The sequence below is a fragment of the Centruroides vittatus genome, unplaced genomic scaffold (assembly GCF_030686945.1).
Source record: "Centruroides vittatus isolate TY-2023 unplaced genomic scaffold, ASM3068694v2 contig_630, whole genome shotgun sequence".
In the NCBI taxonomy this organism is placed as follows: domain Eukaryota; kingdom Metazoa; phylum Arthropoda; class Arachnida; order Scorpiones; family Buthidae; genus Centruroides; species Centruroides vittatus.
In genome coordinates, this window is record NW_027122387.1 from 202,640 (window position 1) to 225,357 (window position 22,718).

The 22,718-nt window shown below is 31.1% G+C and overlaps 3 protein-coding genes across 7 annotated transcripts in view; all 3 read left to right on the plus strand.

Annotated features, from left to right (window-relative positions):
* The window catches only part of LOC136979646 (innexin inx2-like), a 68,032-nt gene that overhangs the window by 25,877 nt on the left and 19,437 nt on the right, over positions 1-22,718 (plus strand). The window contains exons 1-2 of one of the 5 annotated variants that reach the window (XM_067275669.1): positions 2,601-2,901; positions 6,371-7,734. The exons of 2 other annotated variants lie outside the window; for them this stretch is intronic. In XM_067275669.1, the coding sequence (XP_067131770.1) occupies positions 6,409-7,506 (1,098 nt within the window). In that variant the 5' untranslated portion in view covers positions 2,601-2,901; positions 6,371-6,408 and the 3' untranslated portion in view covers positions 7,507-7,734. Of the gene's footprint in view, positions 1-2,600; positions 2,902-5,065; positions 5,494-6,370; positions 7,735-22,718 lie in introns of those variants that run through there. 2 more of the 5 variants (XM_067275666.1, XM_067275668.1) reach the window with 2 other exon arrangements.
* Positions 556-2,210, plus strand: LOC136979600 (innexin inx2-like). The gene has a single exon (XM_067275618.1). It carries the CDS (start codon positions 846-848, stop codon positions 1,956-1,958), a length of 1,113 nt encoding a protein of 370 aa, XP_067131719.1. The 5' UTR covers positions 556-845; the 3' UTR covers positions 1,959-2,210.
* On the plus strand, positions 20,114-21,771 carry LOC136979601 (innexin shaking-B-like). Its single transcript, XM_067275619.1, has one exon. It carries the CDS (start codon positions 20,369-20,371, stop codon positions 21,452-21,454), a length of 1,086 nt encoding a protein of 361 aa, XP_067131720.1. The 5' UTR covers positions 20,114-20,368; the 3' UTR covers positions 21,455-21,771.

A 22,718-nucleotide genomic window follows, 5' to 3' on the forward strand; every position in this document is an offset into this window, starting at 1 on the left:
ATCCTCTCAGGTTAAAATCCATTTATCTTTACGTTCTCAAAATAAATTTACCTATGATTTACAATAGATCTTGATAAAATTGATATTTTGCAGATAAAAAGTGAAGTTGTTTAAATAATATAAGTTTCTATGCGTTAAAACTATGTTAAAATCGATTTTTAATTCGTTAATGCAGTGTTTTTTCAATTCTTTTCTTATAGTGGCACCTGTTACTGTGCCTTTTAGTAAGTGTTATAATGCTGCTGAGCATTATATTTCGGTGCACCCCTGTTGTAAAATGCATTAAGAATAGAAACGATAATTGTATGCGTGTGTCGATATCAAATTTGGGCGTTTAAAAACAATTTTACAGCTGCTCAACGGAAAAGAAACAGGCGCTAATTTGAATTTTTGAAATTCGTGACATCACAATGCATTGTGATGTCACGAATGTGTTTTCCATTCCCGACATTCATTTAAATCAACTCATGCAAATAACTTGGTTTACGACACTGTCCCGTGAAGTTTACGTTTCATACTCCTTCAACTTTACATACATGTACGGTACATGTGTACAATATCAAAACGAAGGAAGATGTTACGAGCAGAGGATTCGAATTTTCTACTTAATAAAAACACCGTGCGTCAGCTAATTAAAATTAGTTACGTTATATACAAAAATCGCATTGTCATATAGATGATGAAACGTATCCCAAATCCATTTAAAACCTCTTCCACGACTTCCTTACACCAGAAAGAGGTGAAGTGAAGGAGGGCCACTTCTATTTAATTGTGTTGAACGTGACGTAACAGAACCGGTTTGAGTTTTCGTGTTTTTTTGCTTGTGTACGGCACCGTATAACATCATGTTGCAGCTTGACCAGATAGAGATGGACAAGGTTTTTGCGGCTGCCAGGAAGTTTCTGAAAAGGAGAGATTGTGTCATCGATAACGCAGTTTTCCGCTTACACTATCAAGCCACTACGGTCATTCTTATCGCTTTTAGTATTGTGGTAACAAGTAAGCAGTACATAGGTGATCCGATCGATTGCATATCGAGGGACGACATACCAAATAAAGTTTTGGATACGTTCTGTTGGGTGCATGCGACCTTCAGCTTACCGGAAGCTTGGCACAAAAACGTTGGCTCCGAGGTACCATATCCGGGGGTCGATAAGTATAAACCAGGAGAAAAGAGAATATATCACGCATATTATCAGTGGGTATGCTTTATGCTTTTTTTTCAAGCCATCCTCTTCTTTGCTCCTCATTATCTATGGACCATCTGGGAAGGTGATTGCATGAGGCAACTGATGCTCGAGATGAGCGCACCCATCATGGATGAAGAGAAGAAGAAGGAACGGCGCAAACTATTAGCTCAGTACCTAGTTTCCAGTTTTAAACAGCACAATATGTACGCCTTCGAGTATTTTCTATGTGAATTTTTCAATTTAATCAACGTCGTGGGTCAGATATTCTTCGTAGATGCCTTCTTGGGTGGTGAATTCAGCCAATACGGTATCAAAGTCGTACAGTTCACGGAATGGGATTCGTCAGTCAGGTATGATCCCATGATAGAAGTGTTCCCCAGGCTAACTAAGTGCACCTTTTACAGATTCGGCTCATCCGGTGACGTCCAACGACACGATGCAATGTGTATACTCCCCATTAACATCGTTAACGAGAAGATATACATATTTTTATGGTTCTGGTTCTTACTCCTCGGTTTCGTCTCAGCAGGTGCTATTATCTATAGAATAGTGTTATTGATATTTCCCCGATGTAGATACTTTGCACTCAGGCCACGTGCACGTTTAGTTCGTAAGGAATATTTTGATATAGTTATGAAACGAACGAGGCTGGGCGACTGGTTTATCTTGAGCCTCCTTTGCAAGAATATGGATTCGTTGAATTACAGGGGCTTGATGGCCGAATTGGCTAGAAGATTAGAAGCTAGAACGAAGGATCCGGAAGCTTGACACAGCGAAAGACTATAAATTTAACACAAATACAGTTAAAATCCCTCCTTTTTTATCGGTTCTCCTACAGAACTGGGATGAAGGGATTTAAAAAAAAAAAGATAAAAAATATCGACGACTGCCATCACTCCCCACATACATACTGCAAAAGCACTAGCATTGAATTTAGTATGTGTTTTACTCAGGTTCAGAATGTTTTTTTCTGTATTATTTTTATGTTTTGTTAAATATATTTTATGTTTAATTTTTTAATTTTTCTCCCTCTCTCATTAATTTCAACGGTCTCTCACATTATAATTTCTTAAAATTTGATCGATTATTTAATTAAAAAATTAATTTTCTTAATATAAAAGTAAGGATCAATAAAGTTAAAACAGAGGTAAAATTTCTAAGGCAATTTATTATTATTTTAAATTTAGAATAAATAAAATTTCCTTTAGTTTCTCGTGACGAATGTTATGGTTTGTGAGTTGTCATAGGCGTAGAATTTTAATTATTGAAAAATTTTCTATAAAAAGTAAATATTTGTTTGGCACAAATAACTTGTCTAGAAAGTATAAACTAGATTTTATTTTAAATATATTATAAAATGGGTTTATTTAATAAATTAGAGTAAGAAAACAAAGAAGAGGGGACGTTTCGATGACGTAAACGATGATTTTCTACGTCATAAACATCGCTAAGATACGAAGGGAAGTCGGTTAGAGTTGAAAAGAATATAAAAGAGAGTTTATATATTAACGATATGACCTTATATTTTCGTCATGGTTATGTGGTCAAGCCTCCCGTCGAAAAAAACTAGCGGAAACTTTCCATACGAGCGGTTTTTGTATTTGTCTGCCGTATGCCATTGTTGCAATTTCCGTTCTCTACCCTTCCACGTGTACACTTTACTGTTCCATACACTAACGAATCGCTGTGACGTCACCTAAGGACCTAAAAGGTACGTTATATGTATCTATACGCGTTCTTAGTCGACATTGAAAACCGGCCAGTTTGCCTTCCCATTTATTTTCATTATCACGCTTCTATAAAAAAAAATACAATAAAATGAAAGAATGCCGGGTTATTTTACAAACTAATATAGCAACTAAAGAACTTTAGAGCAGCTGTTGACACAGAGTAATTACGTTAGGTCACCCCCCCCCAGTTATAAGGAACTCGTGTTATTCGTGAGTCACGTTGGTATCGGCTTCGATTTTTCAATAGTTTCATGTAAGATTTCATCTTCTTAATTATAAAATTCATGCACTCACTGTTACTTGTTATACACTACTCGACGTAAGGTTAAAGTATTAATAGGGGTGTAGAAAATGGCAAGGAAGGGTGAAGATTATGTAATTTAGGCGAGAAAGGGGTGAAGATTCTTCGATCTAGCCAGTGTGGCGAGTTCACATACGAAGGAACACTTTTAAAATTTAATTTTTATAAGTGCACTGACCCTCTTTTGCTTTATTTTTCTTTCTTCCCCCCTCGTATTTTTAACACACACCATATTAATGTGTTTTTAATTATGTATTTTTGTTGCATTCGTATGACGATTTGTAGACGATGTGATGCTTCTTTTTGCTTATTTTTTTTATTGATTTTTCGATGCATTGACGAAGGATACGGTCGATAAATTTAGGTTTTTGTGCCGAATCCATTATATTTAATAACGGTGATAAATTTTGAACGGGGATAGGAAATTTTACACGCTTCAATAGGTGTATAAGTCTAATTATTTTTTGATACGATCATAAAATCGAAATTTGTGTTTTCTGCTCGGTTGGAAAAATCACATTTAGACAATTGTCGGAGGATTTTTAATCACTTTTCCCACCTCCCCTTCTTTTTTGCACGTTAAATTATTCGAGAAAGTGAAAGAAAAATCGAAGAAAACGTTAAACGAAAGTCTTTTTCGTTTTCTTTTGGTGAAATTAAACAAAAATGAGGTTTTTAACCGTTCGAATTGATTAAAAATGGAAGTTTTTGTTGGCAAATTTTATCAAAATTTGCCAATTTTTTTAAAAATAATATCAAAGAAGTGTGCAAAAATTCGCTAAAATAGTGGCAATTAACGTGATCAAATTTAGAATCGACGAAGGGGGAGGGAAAAAAAATGTTTAAAAAAGTAAATTCGATTAAATTTTGGACATTTTTAATTATTAAATAAATCGAAAATTATTATAAAAATTCGAATTAAATAATTTTTTTAAAAAAAATCTGATTAATTTACGTCGCTTTTAAATATAAACTGAAGAGATTTGACTCGAATTAATCACGAAATTTGATTGAAATTACGTGGAAAAAGCTTATTAAAATTAGGAAAATAAAGTAAATTTTAACAAAAATTAATTATTTGAGAGTACATAAAGGATATAAGCTGCAAATTTAAGTTCCTAATACAGATTTTGATGTAAATCTATAATAGGAACTTCCTACTCTGCTGTAGTATCAGTAGGAACTGCAGTAAGAATATTAAAATATAAATCATTTTATTATTATTATTAATTTTTTTTAATATCTAAACTTTAATTTTTATTAAAACTTTTAACATTAAAACCCAATTAGAACCAATACTAGATTAATTAAATACGAAAATAGTCAATTCCCATAAAATAACGAGCTTAAAACAAGCTTAAAACAGATTTTTATGTAAAAAAAATGATAAAACTGTGACTTTTTTAACGTTTTAAACCGAACAGAATCGATGATACGTGGATTAAACATAAAAATTTCCGATTTTATATCGAAATTTAAAATACGAATTTTGATAAAATAACATATCCTTAATATAAAAAGATTTACTGGTATTAATTCAATGCTTTACACGGATACAGAAATCACGTTTATTAAGTAATTATACGCAGGAAGTGACCCAAATGTGCATAAAGTAGCCAATTAACAATTACATAATTTTTTTACCGAATTTTATACCACAGAATTTGAATTTTTGAGCCTCGGGCATCTATTACACTAACGCCATCTGTTGCTAGTAATTATAGAGGAGAATATAAGGGAAATTTAATTATTATTGTTATTTTATATATATATATATATATATATAATAAAATATATATCGAGGACGAAATCCTGCAGCAGTTACAATTATCGGTCTTCATATTCTAAACCTATATTTAATAATATATCAATGTCGAAACTCATTGTTACCACAGATCCTGTAATCAAGTCATTATTAATGTAGGTGTAGGAAATGGGAAAAATTGTAGAAAAGATAATATTTATAACGACGTCGACAGGGAAGTGATTCTTCGTCACTGCACAGTTGTAGAATTTTATTTAGAGAAGGTTTCCCCGTTTTATCGCATTAAGACAGGAGTCATGTCTTGCTGCATAGAGTGGGGGAAGGAAAAAATCATCCCCAGCCCTATTTGTTGCCGTAGTAACACGTCACGTGATTAGTCACGCCGTGTTTATGTAGTAGCACGTGTTAGTCCATCTAGGTCCGGTGGTAGACTAGGCAAGGTCGTGTTGGGATGCGGTTCCTCTCCTTTCCGAATCTGTGAAGATAAGTTTATGAATAATTACGTAGGTAAGTGTGTTCTGTTGTAGGCTTTCTGCTTAATTTTTTTCTGTCGGGTTGTTTTCTTTGAAGGGGTGCATTTTAACAATGGTTTTTCTTTTGTTTTTTAAGTGCATCAACCTAATTTTTTTTTCTTATATGGAGAAGATCTCGTTACTTCATTACATTTTAATTCGCTCCCGAAACCTGTTTCTACGTCTAATGCGCGCCGGAATACAATCACACACATATATATGTGATAATAGTTGAATCTTTCTTTGGAAATCGTCTAAACGAGAGTTTATGAATCAACATCGCGACAGTAATGAGTCATAGCGTTCGATAAATGACCCTACGACTGATGCATTGCTTTCGTCTGGTGGAATCGATCGTCCCTATGACCGGAAAATCACCCCCCCCGAAATCCTTCATAAAATTATCATATAAACATTCAGAAAATAAACTTATGCATCAGAAAAACTATTGTGTTCCTTTATAGGTGAACGACTTTCTCGCCAGATGCGTGTGTATGTGTGTGTAAACCACAAGGAAAGTCACGTGATCGGTGTCGAAATTTGTTAGGAAAGATTAATTTTTGGGGTTATTAAAAAGGACAGGTATTGTGCCCGGATCCAATTAGAATTTCCCCATTTTATTTTCTCTTTACAAATGAATGGTTTCCGTTTAATTATAATCTGTAACGCTGTAATGAATACGAGTTACAAAACATGTTTCCTTAAAAAAATTATTTACGATTTAGTAACGATTTATAGGGGGCTATATTTAAATATAATGCATCAGAGAGGTTGCGTACTATCGAGTTGACACCCGGCAATCTTCTAGATAAGATTGGTAATTTATTTTTATATTCTTGAGAATTCTGACATTTCGATTTTGTTACAAATAGGTCGAAGACCGAGGTAGACGGGCTAATGGTTCGTTACCATGTTGGATATCTTCGGTGGCCTGCAGAAGATTCTCAAACAAGAAAGAGTTGTTATCGACAATGCAGTATTCCGACTGCACTGGTTGATAACTTCTGTATTTCTTATCGCTTTCAGCTTCATAACAGCAGCCAGACAGTATGTAGGAGATCCCATCGAATGCCTACTTGCTGAAAAGATACCAGCAAAGATCTTGGATACTTATTGCTGGATACATCCCACCTTTACCATACCAGACTCGTTCACCAAGAGAATCGGCCTGGAGGTGCCACATCCTGGAATCGACAATTCTGCGAATGGCGAACGCAAACACTACGCGTATTATCAATGGATTTGTTTCGTCCTGTTCCTCCAGGCAGTGCTATTCTATACCCCTTATTATTTATGGTTAATTTGGGAGGGTGGCCTGATGAAAGCCATGTCGTTTGAATTGCAAGTAGCCGTCCTCTCAGGCGAGCAATTGAAGAAACGCAAGAAGTTGATCATGGAGTATATGGTCAAACATTTCAAACACCACAGGATGTACGCGCTCAAGTATTTCTTATGCGAATTGCTCACATTCGTCAACGTGGTGGGCCAAATGTTTCTTATGGACAAATTCTTCGACGGGGAATTCTTCAAATACGGACTGGACGTGATCAAATATTCTCAAGACGATCAAGACATCAGGATCGATCCCATGATCTACGTCTTCCCACGGGTTACAAAGTGCATTTTTCACCTCTACGGCCCTTCCGGAAACGTGGAAACCTATGACGTCATGTGCGTTCTACCTCTAAACATCGTCAACGAGAAGATCTATATATTTTTATGGTTCTGGTTTATTATTTTAGCATGTTTTACTTCCATTGTACTCGCCGCTCGTATCCTAACGCTGGCCATACCCTGTTTGAGGATTTATTTTATGAGATTTCGATGCCGTCACGTACCCCTCAAGCATCTAAAATTTATCGTTAGTTCGACTAATATTGGCGATTGGTTCGTTTTGTATCAACTCAGTAAAAATATCGATACTCTCCTCTTTAGAGACGTCATTAGCGAATTAGCTAGGAAATTAGAAGAAGGCGAAGAATTCGAACAGGAAAATCTAGTTATATAAAATCCAATTTATGTATATATGAAAGTACTTATCTGTATTGTTATCGTGATGATTTGTTTATGAAATTGTCTCATTTTTTCGACGTGTTTTAATGGAAATTATATGTACTTTTTCACTTTCAGAAATGCATTTTTTTGCTTTTCTTTTCTTTCTTTTTTTATATACGTATATAAATTGTATAAATTTATTATTAAATTCAAATAAATTATAAATATTTATACACTTTTATTCCACATAGTTTTTGTTCGTGTTTATTTTTAAACGGACGTGATTTTATGTACTTATCTCATTTATAAATTTCCTTTTACTATAATCAGTTTTCCAACTTCCTTTTCTTGTTTTTCGTTATGAATGCCACGTTTAAAATGTAATAATTTAATGAAATTCCTGGAAATATTTTCTCCTATTTATAAGAAATTAATTAATTTTATTTTAAAGTTCCAATTTTTTAAATTTTTATAGTTTAAAAAATAGTTTTTTTTTAACTTTAAACCGAAATTTTATCTTAAAAACATTAAAAATTATAAAGTTTTAATTATAATTTTTCCCATTAAATTAAATTAAAATAAGTAAAACATTATTAAAATAAGTTTCTATAGGCTATATATATAATAAAATTAAAATACTTCAAAAAATAAAATTTACGTAACTATTAAATGGCATGAAATAAGAGAAAAAATTTATTTTTATCTTAAATATTTATGTTATTTTAAAAATACAACATTTAAAATTTATTACGTACGACGTTTTAACGTCTTAAACTCGAAGAAAAGTGAAGTTTTATCACCTTTACTCATTATACGAGTAAATACAATATAATTTAATAACCTTGTTTATTATAATAAATAAAACAATAGCTCGGTTGGCTGAGCAGAAAGAATGCAACACTTCAGCGTGGTCTATTAATATATCATAAAAGTTTCCTTTATGAATTTGCCTTAAACATCTGCTCGTCACTCCTCGTATCTACGTACATCTTAAATATCATCCACTATAAACGAGCGGCGTAAATAAGATTTCGCTCTGGGGTGATGTGAAAAGTATATTCAGAATGTAGAAAGAAAAAAGCTGGATTTTCAGATTGGTTATTGCTGGAACTTCCATATTGCTTCGGGAGATATTGGGGAGGGGGGGGGTAGAGGTCATATGTCGCGAAACAATGATCCGATTACTCTGAAAATTTTTAGAAACATTTCCCTCTGACACACAAGCCTCCGTGCAAACTTTCAGAAATTTTCGACAAGGGACACGTGAGTTATTAAACATTAAAGACAATAGTGCTCCTCACACGCTAACATCCGTACATACAGAAAAATCCCCAACTTTTTTGGCATTTTTCTCAATGTTTCAAGGTTCCCTCTGTTGCTTAACAGCCGGGAAAATAAAAATTAAGCGTACCATAAAATACCGTTTATTTATTCTTTAAATCTTCTTGGGTTTTCCAACACCCACACCACTCTCCATAAGTAAGCCACAGACTGTAATCTTTAGCTTCACCAACGTGATATTTATCAAGAAGATGCTCAAGTTTACCTTCTCTAATATAGAAATTTTAGAATTCTTCCTAAAATATCCTTCCTGATTCATTCACAAAATGTCCCCTTTTCCTGTTATATTCCAGATGTTCTCCTCTTTTAATATATATATATATATATATATTTTATTTTTATTTTTTGCCTTTTGTTAAAGGAAAATTATACCCGATTAAATTTTATTTTCATAATATCTTTTATAAGCTACTTTATTATTATTTTAATACCTATAATTTTATTCTTGTAAGCTATTTAATATTCTGACTTTTTAAGCCGTTTATAAATAGATGTTATACGCATAATTTTAGTAAATATAATAAGTTTTTTAAGTTATTTATTATAAGCCATTGTTTTTTACATAATAATGTTTGTATATAGTACTTTTTGGCATTTTTTTCGAACAAAAATGCATATAAAAACATCATACTTTTCCTAATAACAATAGAGTCACGCCGTCATCTAACTTCGTTCTAGAAAAAATTTTGAATTACAGGACAGGAAGGACGGACAGACAGACGAACAGTGGGAGTTTATATGTCTGAAATTTGAAAATTGCATCCGAATAATCTCCAAAAACGCTTTTGTCGGTGTCCGTTTTAGACAGGTTCTTAATCTATTTATTTTAATTCTTTTACAGGTTTATTTTGTCCATAATATTACCTTTAAAAAGCACGATTCTTGCCTTTATAAAGCTCTTATAAAGAAAATTTTTGCTTTAATTAAAAACATATTTTTATGGGCTGTTAAGCAGATATATATTAGTAAAAAAGGTCTTTAAAAATCTGCAAAAAATTATAAAAGTTAAGCATCAGATCGAATATTTTTGGGTTATACAGTATTATTTAATATTTAAACATAAAAATATTCTCCATTTTAATTTATACTCGTATCTAAACTAGGACTGTAGGACTAGCAGCAGTCTTCGTACGTTCTTCCTTCCTTCCTTCCTATTGTTATTATTATTATTTATTTATTTATTTATTTACAAAACTTTTCCCTTATTTCTGGAGTATAATATCGTCGTGTTTCTAAAAATAACAGTTTATGTTAGCAGAACTTCCCTCTGCAATTCTCCAAATGTACTTCTTTTCTGTTCATTGTAACCGAGATAAACTAATATGGCTGCATTATATCAGTAAAATACAGCATTTTAAATTTATCTCTTCCTCTAATTGATAATAATTCGTTAATAAGTTACGATAACGTACGCCAGATGGAAGCACCAAAGTAATGACTCAATTTAATTACAATAATACATGCAAACGAAGACGAATATTCAAATTATGATCTTTTATTATCATTAAATAACAATTTAATTTCGATTAAATTCGGGTTATTTTATGTGTATATAACTCTACATTTAAAAGAATGCACGTGGCATCCCACTCTCTCCGCACGCTTTCGTATATTCGCCGATCGTTAAAGGGCCAATTATCATCGGAACGAATTACCACAGCCAGAAATTATAAATGCATTTATAAACAAGACATAATTTAACGGCGATTTTCTTAGAATAATTAATTTTAAAGTACAAATTGAATAGTAAATTCGGTAATTTCTCTTGGCTCCATCTATTGTTTGCGATCAGCACGAAGGCGACAGTTTTATAATGTATTTTAATTAAATAAGAATTAATATATTTCTCGTGTTCAAATCATTAAGAAAATGTCGAATAATTTAAACAAAAATCTTATTTTATTCTATTTTAAAACTAACTTTAAATAATAAAGGTTTAAAAAAAAAAAAAAAATGGAAACGAAGTTAATCTTTTAAATATATTAATAAATTTATACATAATAAATAATTTTTACATTAAAAATAACCGTAATAACCGTTACATAATTTAAAAAATTAATAAATGATATAAATTTTATTTTACTTTTACCATTTTTATTTGATTTTTTTCGTTTCATGTTCATGTAAAATTCAAAAATTTAACAGATGGCACATTGCCACGACGAAAATAAATAAAAATATATATATATATATTTTAATTTATAATTTTTTAAATATAAATATATATGTATAAATAAAGTTTTATACTAAGGAGTGATGAAGATGGTCACACGAGTTTTAAACTTGTTTTTTAATAATAATAATAATAATATCTATCTATTTAAATAATTAAAAAAATTATACAAATCTATTAATTCGATTTTTTAAACATTTCTTTTCCTTAAAAAAAAAAATGGGATAAATTATATAAAAGAAAATTTATCGCCATTTCCTTTTTTTTTTTTTTTTTAATTTAAGAAGCTCAAAATATTAATTTTTATCAATAAAAGGGTATATTTTTAACTTGGAAACGACTTAAATACTTGTTTTTATCCCATTAAAAAACAATCAAGTTTGCTTGTTTTAAGGATCGTCGATTACATTTTAGTATAAATTTTATACACAGAGTTGTATTAAAGTTTAAGTATTTACAATAAATCAGCTAAACGTACGGTAAAATTAAATATTTAAACCGAACGGAAAGGATTTTTAGAAATTTTCTAACCTTATTTTTAAAGTAAATTTAAAAAAAAAAAAATAATAATAAAACTAAAATATAAAAAAAAGTAAACCGAATCTGCTTCATTGTTCTCGTACAAGAAATGATTTTTCCTGCTTATTTTTTTGCAAGAATTTATTTGAAAAGACAATCTTTTTTTCCACCTTATCTTTCACAAATCACTAGATAGACCAAATAACCACCTTTTATTCCTAGGAAATACTTTATTTTTTTCTTTTTTTAAAGAAAAAAAATATCAAAAATAAACTTTTTCAGATTTAAAAAACATATATAAAAGTATTTTTTAATGAAAAAAATAATAATAATAATAAACCTACTAAACTTTTAAGTGGTGCCCGTAGACTAATTGAAGTTTTCCAGTTATCAGAAAGTATTAAATTGCTCCAGATGAGTAATTTTTCCATCCCGCTGTTGTCTCGTATTGCTTCATTCACTAAGACCTCCCGAGGAGATTATGAAGTAAAATCTAGTAAGTCCTTTTCCTCACCTCTTATATCCTATTATAAACCCAATAAAGATTACCTTTAACTTGACTAACCCTAAGGCAAAACACATTTCTTCACTTAATACTGACATAGAACCTACACTGATGATAATACAAGCACTAAATATATTTAATCGGACATAAAGACGTTTTGGAGAACGTATTAAAATTATTAGATCATCACCGCAATTTATGCAGATAATAAATTAACTTAGGTTCGTAGTTCACTCTTCATTTTCCAATGTACGAAGCTGCTCTCGTGTATTATATATACAATCGTTTATAATAATAATAATAATAATAAATCTTATATAGTACAATAGAAGGTGGATACGTAACATATGCAAATTTACGTTTCTATATTTAATTTTTAAGATATAAGAAGCGTAGTGTAGAAGTGATGGTTATTGCAAGCGGGCCAAATGCAAAGATTAGCCAAAAATGAACCATTTGGCTCGGATTTTGACACGAAAGGATCCCAAAATTTAGTCTTTTATCTGAAAATATGATACGAAATTAGTGGTAGATTGAAGTTTTTAAGTGATAGAAAATCTATTTGTCTTATTGATTTTATTCATAGATTTTTATTACTTTTAGAGAGGGATGAAGCAATTCATTTGTGACTTACTCCAGCCTTTTCTCGGGCTCTAATTGCATGTATATAAACGTAGTTTATACATTTATGAAAATAAATCGTAATAATTATACTGTCTATTTTTTCTAATTTATTTAATATATATTATTATATATATAAACACACATAAATTGTATTATGAATGTGTATATACACACATATATACGAACATTCAACTCATATAAAGATATTGGTTCTATGTAACTTATACGCATATACAGGATATATAAGTAAAGGCTTTACTTGAAATTTCTATATAATAACTGTCAAAAACGTGCTTGTGCTGTTAAGTAAGACATTTTTAATTATTTTTTATGCGTATATAAGCTCTTAAAGAGTATTTATTACACACAACACGTATATATGTACGTTAATGTGTATACATGAACAATATTGTTCATATGTCATACACTTCTATTACCGTAATTATCTTATAATATAACGTACTGTACATTGCGAATAAATTATATACTCTCTTATACATTATTCGTATTCATATACAAATATACAGCGTAAGAAAATATGTATAAGATCGAACTATAACACAAAACGTTAGCAAGTATTTACATAAATACTGAAAAAACACAAATATAGCACTCGCTCCATAAAAGTTGCGAACTTTAAGCACGTAGGTAGGTATATAGCATATATATACACACTTAAACGGAGGTAAAAATAAATAAGTAAATAAAAAAAATATAAATTTTTTATAACTATTCGTGATATAAAGAAAAATATACAAAGTAAATAAAAAATTTAAAAATATTCCCATCAGGTAAATGTACTCTATATTCTATTAATAGTTCTTATTCCTCTTTGAGTTTCTTCTAGAGAAATTTCTTTTTAATTCATGCCCACACTCATAAAAAAATAAAGTAATATATTAACATTCGAGAACATGAATGATTTATTACGTAGCTAAAAATAAATATACAGAAAATGAGCATATTTTATTATATATATATTTTTTATAAGAAAACAAAATGTATTTTTAGAAAATATTAAGTCAAATTTCACTTGATTTTATTAAAGAATTCCAATTATTATTCTTCATTTCCAAGTCTTGAATTACTTTCAATTTATTTTAAATCAGTTGCTTAAATAGCAATTTACATCGCTTCCATTCCTAGTGTTATCTTTATTAAAATAATTGTATTTAACTTCTAGCTGTTAATAAGAGAAGTACAGTACAAATGAATGTAGATGTAGATTCTTCGCCAGAAAATAGATTCTCTCCTGATTACATGTACAGTTGCCTATGTCCTGTGATTGTCACGTTTTACTAGCCAGCTTATCTTCCAATAGCCAGCTGAGTCTTGTTTTTATTTTTTATACAATTTTTGTACAGTACATTTTTTGCCCTTACGAAATATGTTTTTTTTTAAATGTACTTCCAGCTTATACGTCATTAAATATGCATACTGTTTATTCTTCGACAGTACTGTACACAAATTTACCTACTTTCTTAATGACAACTTACCTTCATCCTCTTGATTTTCCCGCATCTAACATCACACTATATTTGTCTTCTTTTACACATTCTCTTCTTTATTCTGTATGAAGAAACCCCTTTGCATTTTCCTGTACTAAGTTACATTTCTGCATACAAAAATCTCTTCCAGAAAATTATACAATTCCAAACTTATAAAAAACCCATTAATCTCTTCCCATTTTCCTTTTTTACTTTCTTCCATTAAACTTTTATCCCCTTTTCCTTAGCATTACAGATTTAATGTCACTCCTAACAAAAAAAAAAAAAAGACAGAAAACAAAAAAAAAATAAAAGATTCTTTGCTGTCTTCTTAAACTTTCGCTTTTATTTACTAAAATATTCAACTCTAGAAGAGCTGATAAATCATAATTTGTGCCATATGTTTTTGTATTTATCCCCCCCTCTTCTCAGTAAATAATCGTAATAATAATCAGTAGGGAAATATATTAATCTGTTTTCGAGAGGTTTTTACCGTATGATAATAATAATAATAGTAGTAATAAAATTTTCAAATATTTATTATGTAAATTTTCTAAGAAGTAAGATAAAGTTGGAGTTTAGAATATTAGCATCTTCTTTTTTTATTATTATTTTCTCCTGGAAAACGTAGAAGTTTCGTACGTTTTTATTACGTTTTTTCTCACTCGAATCTCTTCGTTCTTCACGGAAACTAATTAATTAATAAAGTAGAATTCGTTTTAAACAACTTCAAATTCAAATCTTCACTTATTCTTCTTCCCTTTCTTTTTTTAACTAAATGAAATTTTTGTCGTGCGTGCTGTGTGTTTGTTATAATTAGTTTAATTCCCTAAGAGGGGGTAGAGGAAAAAAATAAAAAAAAAACTTTACCACTAATCGCTTCTATTATCCTATAAAGGATAGCGAGAAAGCCAAACCTTTATCAAAAAGTTTGTAAACAGGGGAAAAAATTTTTCAGGAGAATCATTTTTTTTTTCCTCTTTCCTCTTTTAAACACGAATTTATCTGACGAACAGATGTCGATATTCCCGCTCACTTCGTCTCAGGTTTACAGAAACTGAAAAACCTACAAATACTCTGTGTTTTTTTTTATTATTTATTATTATACACATTTTTTTACCTTCATCCCCTTTTTTTCCCTCTAATTATTCGAATTTTTCGCCAGTCACGTGGCCGAATTTAACGAAATTTATTTATTTATGGAAAATCTTAATGAACGATTTTTTCGTCAATGTATTTTTCATTTTTTTTTAAATTAAAAATAAATTTTACTTTCGTTCGTGGGGTGTGTGTGTGTTTTTTTTTCTTAGTTATATCTAAAATTGTTAATATGTATTCAGTACATGATGGGGGGATTATTGATGACGGAGGGCTTTTCTCTACCACTCATTGGTCGATTTATGAATGACATCAACAGACTTTTTGTTCTCACAACGTATCCAGACTCGAAAGAAGCGGAATTAAAATTTTCTTCACTTCTTCTTAGACAATGGTATATAATGAAGAGAACGTCTTCTCTATTGAATTTTTAAAATAGATATTATACTCAAAAGTTAGTTGTGTTGTTTTTATTTTTTTATATTTTTTTTGGCCTGTCTCTCGTCTTTTTTTTACATTTGTTTACTCAAAAATAAATTATGACTATAGACGAATAATTTCATCAGTACCAGGAGAACGACCCTAAGAAGGACTTACATAAAAGTTAATAAAAAAAATATGATCAATTTTAATGATTTATTTCAAGTCACTCTCTTTAGAAATTCTTATATATTTTTTTTTGTATTAAGTTTTACCAATTTATTATAAGTTTATTTACGGAAAAAAAGTTTAGATTTTATTATTAAAGTATAGAAATATTTGCATATTAAGTTATTTATATTATTTTTCATTTTATTTCTGATTGTTTGGAATGCTTTGATTTCTTTTAAAGTAATAATTCGACTGGTTTTATTTATTTTATAAACGTATAATCAAATTTTATATCATAATTGATGGAATAAATTTGACTTTTCTTATGTTTTCTTCCAACTTTTTCATCATTTATTTTTATTTCTAATTAAATTCGTCCTTCTTGAAATCTTCATTATGACTTAATTTACTTTTCTTCTCATATTTACTAAGAAATTAATGAAGAATGCATTCAGATTTTCATATGGAATTCTTATTTTAAAGTATCAAATTTAAGGAATTTTCATTAAAATTCCCATTTGTTTATGTATAACCTGCATATCTAGTTGTGGGTTATAAATAGTACGTAGTATACGTGTATATACTGTAAAAATACACGTAAGTATACATACATATTTAGTGATATGGATGAAGATAAGGATATATGTATACATTTTAAGGCTTTTATTACTTTATAAGGGTGTATGTGTATACCTAATATGCTAATGAAATATATATTTTTGTAGTATATTATATACTATTATTAATACAGATATAAGGATGTATGTATTCCCCTAGAATCTTGTAATGTAGACCTATTATTAATTATATTTTAAAATTAGCAAACAGATATATCTTCCATATCATTAATACGTAAAAGTTACTAAGGTAGCTTTATTTTTATTTAAAAAAAATTAAAAAATAAACAATATTATAAGTATTTTTGAAGAATTTTCAACCCTATATATTATCGTTTTTATGTTTTAAAAGAAGATGGGTTAGAAATAATAGGAAGTTTCTTTTTGCATACGTAAAATGTTATCACGTTTTTTCCCTCCCCTCGTACGTTTAGATCTTTTACTGTAAAGTTATTAGTTACTTCTTATAAAATTTCACTTCCATTTGGCTTTAAAGCATTTTTATATAAGCATAAATGCCTTTCGAGATCATCAATCTTCTCACCTTCTCTTTATCCGGTTCGAGCCGAGAAAATTTTATACAACTAGGCTTATAGGTTGATTGTCTCTCTCTCAACGATAATTATATCTAGAATATAGGTTGATAAATTTCAGAAGCGTGAGACGACGTAAAAATTAAGTGACAACCCCGTAAAGAATTATAATATGTCAGAACATTGTTAATTTTCGTAAAATAACCTTATAAAAATGGACAATTAATAGATACATAAACGATTACTTAGCTATTAATACTCATTGACCATCGAAATTACCAACCAACCAACCAATCGGCTAATCACTACGTATAAAAAAATCGATCGATCACGTAAGTAATACATATAAATAACTAGTTGATCGATCATTACGGATAAAAGAAAGAAAGAAAGGGGGAGGGGGAAAAAACTAATTTATTCACACTAAAATTCTTATAAATGGCCACTCGACTAATCACTACGCATTAAAAAACTAATTGATCAAGTTAAAAGTAGGCCTATATGAAATGTAGCCTACATACATAACTAATAATCGCATGTAAAAATTCACAGGAGTGATGTAAAAATGAATATCTTAAACGAAAAAAAATGAAAATAAATATTTTAAGCAGGCTAACCGAACGTTCAATAACGTTTAAAAAGAGTTACCTTACGAATAGAACGATTAAAAAAATATATATATAAGCTACTCCAATGTAATTTTTAAAAAAGAGTCCTACCACTTTGCTAGACTTTTATTTTATTTTTTTTTTAAAAAAGAAAAACCTTTATAAGTAGAACACAATCTTTTATCTTCTTACCTACTCTGGAATGTTCGAAAATAGGAAATTTCGCATTAAAAAAATATTTAAAAAAAAAAAAAACAGGGAAAAAGTCAAAGAAATGTAGATTTTATTCGATTATTTTAAAATTTTATTAATATTTTAACTTACTTTCTGCTATTAAAGTAATAACAAACAAAGAAGGAGAAGGAAACTAACTCGTATAAACACATACACATACTTATCGAGCTGAATAGGAAGAAAATGGAAACCGTTTAAGTAGGAAAAAAATGGAGTATTTTTAATGAATTTTTATTTTATTTTATTTTATTTTTTGCATTTGTGATAAACAGTTTGTGTATGAAAGTGAAAATGATATTGAATTCCTTTCACGCATTTTTATCTTTGCTGATAACAGCTCTTTTCTCAGCATCTGATACAATGTTCTTTAAATGAGTGATTTTTATTTTTGCTTTATTTTATTTTATTCCCGCATAGCACTCTACTTGATTGTAATTCTTGGCAGTATAAACAACTGTAAAAAGTACACAATGCTTAATTAATTACCACATTTAAAAGTTTCGCAGTTATTACATTTCATAATTTCGATTCGAATCACTCGTAGTCTCGTGGGCAAAAAGGATAATCCCCCCCAAAAAAATCCAAATTTGTACGGGCCCATAACTTTATTAATATTTTAACAGAGTTTTGCTGGGGGGGTGATGTAAAAATTACAATCAGAACAAAGACAAATTAAGCATACCAAAAGTATTGTTTATCTATATAATTCTAATACAACTTACTTTAAGTTTTCGCGAGATTTTTTAGTTTAAATTTTATTCCTAAAGTCTCTAAAAGGGGTCGACACCCACATTATCCTCCCCGTAAGTACTCCACAGCTTCCGAGTGTAGTTAGATACGATTGTATTTTTCTTTGTTAAGAAGTTTGCCACAAAAATAAAGTCGAGAAAAATACATTTCAACTTATGTTTACATTAATGTAGAAAAGTAGTAGTCAGCAAAGTTTTCTTAATGTAAAGTTATGAAAATTGTCTGGGAAATTTGTGAACTTGTTACAAACACACACTGAATTTCCCGGAAAGATGTAGCCTGTATACCCACTTCTTTCCAAAAAAATTTTTTTTTCCTTTTTTAAATGATACTTTTGGCAAGTTCGACTTGACTTTACTTCGTGTTTTTAAAACTAACACTACTCATTATTTTGCCATTTCTTTATTTTTCTTGCCATTTTTTTTCTGATTAAGAAAAAATATGAATAGAAAGAACAGATGTGTTCGCATTCACCCACGCATCTTATTTATAAATACATAAAGCGTCAAAAACTGACAAATTTTTCCATTTTTATTCGCTCTTGTATCCAATTAATTCATCTGTTTCGAATTTAGGACGTAACAGAAACTCTAAATCTCTTAATGCTGTCATTTATCCTGATTGCTGCTGCATGTATATTTAATTAAGCTTTTATCTACTACCGAATCTAAAAAGTGAATATCTTTAATATTGCATTTGATTAATCAAACGGCAGTTTTCTTATTATTTAATTTTATATTTAAGTATTTTTATTTATTTATTTATTTTTTTTTTTGGTGCCATCTTCCGCATTAGAGAAGCGTATGATGCTGGAGATCACGCTTATAATAAAATATAGCAAACGCTGCGTTATTGTAGTGGCAGGGACTGGCTAGTATTGTGCATCATTTACGACAAATTCAGCTGATATTATTTCTTAAGAGTACTGTACATCACGTACAGTAGCGCTAGAAGCTAGAGTACAGCTTCACCCCGCTCCGGGTGTGTTTTAAATAAAATTATTCTGCGCCACTCGTAGAGGTAGTGCGGAGATCATTTGCATATCCGGACGTTTTGCATGATTTTTAAGGGTGCTTTCTCCCCATCTAATGCCGATTTAAGTCGGGTGACTATTTATAGAAAGTAGAGAGAAGCGTTTACTCCCCTCTCCACCTTCTCGTAAAGGCAGGGAGAGAGTTTATGATTCACCAAGTTTTGTTTTTTTGTTGTTTTTTCTTGCTTCTTCTTTCGTCCGTTTCGAACCTTTGACCGCTAGTACCGTATAAAGAAAGTACCTAAACGCCGCAGAAATGTACTGGTCGATTGCTGCACCAATCAGACAGCGCGGACTGTCAAAAACGTGTAGACGTACATTGGCCACCAGCAGATGGAGCCGTAGATGCTCGAGTAACGGCACTTTCACGACATCGTGTAAAACGCGTAGAAACGAGACATGTGACAATAAGGTGTATGCTCTTCCCCGTTCGGGACAAGAAAGGTCGTCATGTGCGCCATGGTTGCGACCAACGATCAAAAGTGCAAACTGAGTGCCAGAGGGTGACGAAAGGTAGGAGAGATTTCTGATACTTTGAAAAAGAGAACTAAACCGTCCGAAACAGTGATTCGTTGGTTTGCGAACCGTGCCCATGAGGAGGAAGTGTCAACGCCCGTCCCCGGATCGGCTAAAGAGTCTCTGGTCCATTGGCTGGTCGCTACATTAGAGGGCCTCGCCGGGGACTTGCGAAAGAGAGTTAGCTACCCTCGTAGGCGGGAGCCCAGGGTAGACACCAGCATCCTGGAGAGGGAAGGGGTCGGAATGTTGGACGTGTTGAGGGGTTTGAAGAGCCTGCTAAAGGTCAGCCGAGTTCACATAGATAACAATGTATTTCGCCTTCACTACACCGTCACAGTTCTTGTTCTTTTGGCCTTCTGCATCATAGTCACCACCAAGCAGTACGCCGGTGAACCTATCAATTGCATTCGTAGCACAGACATCCCAGAAACGGTGATCAACACTTTCTGTTGGATCCACACCACTTTCACCATCCCCGGAGCTTTCGATAAGATAGTTGGTAAAGAGGTGCCCCATCCAGGTATAGATGCCTCTCAAGATGCCTCCAATTTCAAATATCATCGCTACTATCAATGGGTATGTTTTATGTTGTTTTTTCAAGCCGCCCTTTTTTATATACCACGTTGGTTATGGAGAGTGTGGGAGGGAGGGAAGATCCAGGCTTTGATGATGGATTTGGATGTGGGATTATGCGGAGAAGCAGAAAAGAAGCAGAAGAAGAAACTATTAGTGGATTATCTCATGTGCAGTTTAAGGCATCACGACTGGTACGCTGCCAGATATTTCTTGTGCGAAGCCATCGCCTTCAGCAATGTGGTGGGACAGATCTTCCTTATGGATAGATTCTTCGATTGTGAATTCCTCACCTATGGCCTAGAAGTGATTAAATTCTCCGAAATGGACCAAGAAGACCGGACGGATCCCATGATAAGAATATTTCCACGCGTCACCAAGTGCCGTTTTTATAAATACGGCGCGTCTGGCAACGTAGAAACGCACGATGCCCTTTGTATCCTACCTTTAAATATTATCAACGAGAAAATATACATATTTCTCTGGTTCTGGTTCATCATTTTGGCTGCCCTTACGGGTATCGTGCTGATATTTCGTCTAGTCATCGCAGCCTGTCCGCCAGTTCGGGTCTACCTACTCAATATGAGATTTCGGGTGCTGCACCTCGACCACGTACACACGGTAGTGCGCAGGGGATCCATAGGTGACTGGTTTCTCATATACATGCTAGGACAAAATATAGATTCTGTTATATTCAAAGAAGTTATCGCCGATATGGCTAAGAAAATGACCACCGAACCCAAAGAATCCGCATGACCAACAAAATGAGTAGCATGATAAATTTTTACACTAAGAGTGCCTATATAAACACAATAATTCTTCCGTCATGTTATGTACTTTAGAACATAAGTATATAGCCTTCTCTTCTTCAAACAATTTTAAAATTACTTCAGGACTATTTAAAGAAAAATTATTACTAAAAAAAAAATTTAAAAAAACCTTAATTCAGGCACTGCCATCACGTTTCTATTTCATTCAAACATTTTTTTCCCTTCTAAATAATTATGTATATATACATATATATTTCAAAAATATACATAAATATAGAACCTTCTCCTTAAAAAAAACAAAACAAAAAATTAGGCTCGTTCGCAAAGTAAGTACCATATTGTGAATTTATTTATGAATTTTTTTATATTTTATACGGGATAAACTAACACAAAACAATTTAGGATTTTTATAAATGGTTTATCTGCATTCAAACTGCCAGTATTTGTTTTAAATTTGCATTTTACTGACACAGGATCTTAAAGGAAAACTGAAAAAAAATACATGAAATGAGATCAGATACGTAGTAATATAGAATTAGGGTGAAAAATTTCGTATGTATTTTAACGCGTACAGGGGTGCGTACTGTACTGTACTGTACAACTTTGCGAACGATCCACGATTATATATATGTATATATATACATATACACACAGCATATACATATACATACATACAGTTGTTTCTAGTAATATCTTACAAGGAAATAAACCAAAAAATAACAAAAAAATATATAATGTTTCCACACCGTTTTCTTATAACTATGGGCAGCTGTAGTTATGTAGGTTTGAAAAAATTTAAAATGAAACATTTCTCGATTGATTATTATAAATTATATATGAAAAAATTATCTTTCAAATGTTAAAAATAGGTCTATGCAAGATGTAAAATAATAAAAAAAAATAAAAGAATGTTGGACATAAGCATGTGAATGAAATATTTAAAAAAAGTTATCAAATGTAAAAATTCATATATATTAAATAAAATGTTATCGAAAATTTCCGTGTGTTTATTACCATAAAAGCCATAGATAAAAATCGATTTTTAACATCCCCCCTAACTTTATTGTTACTATTGTAGTGTTAGGCCTACATTCTGGTGTCTTTAATCGGGCCTTCCTGACAGCTGTTACGTTATGAAGGGTTACCCATAGTTCCTGATAACGATTATATTTGATGGACTGTTACTGCCGTAGTAACTGTTGATAGATGTTATCACCGATGATCTAGTGAAGAATATCCCCACCCTTATT

Bases quoted from the DNA above. Each gene is read 5' to 3' on its own strand.
- LOC136979600 (XM_067275618.1), top strand. From the start codon at position 846: ATGTTGCAGCTTGACCAGATAGAGATGGACAAGGTTTTTGCGGCTGCC.
- LOC136979601 (XM_067275619.1), top strand. From the start codon at position 20,369: ATGTTGGACGTGTTGAGGGGTTTGAAGAGCCTGCTAAAGGTCAGCCGA.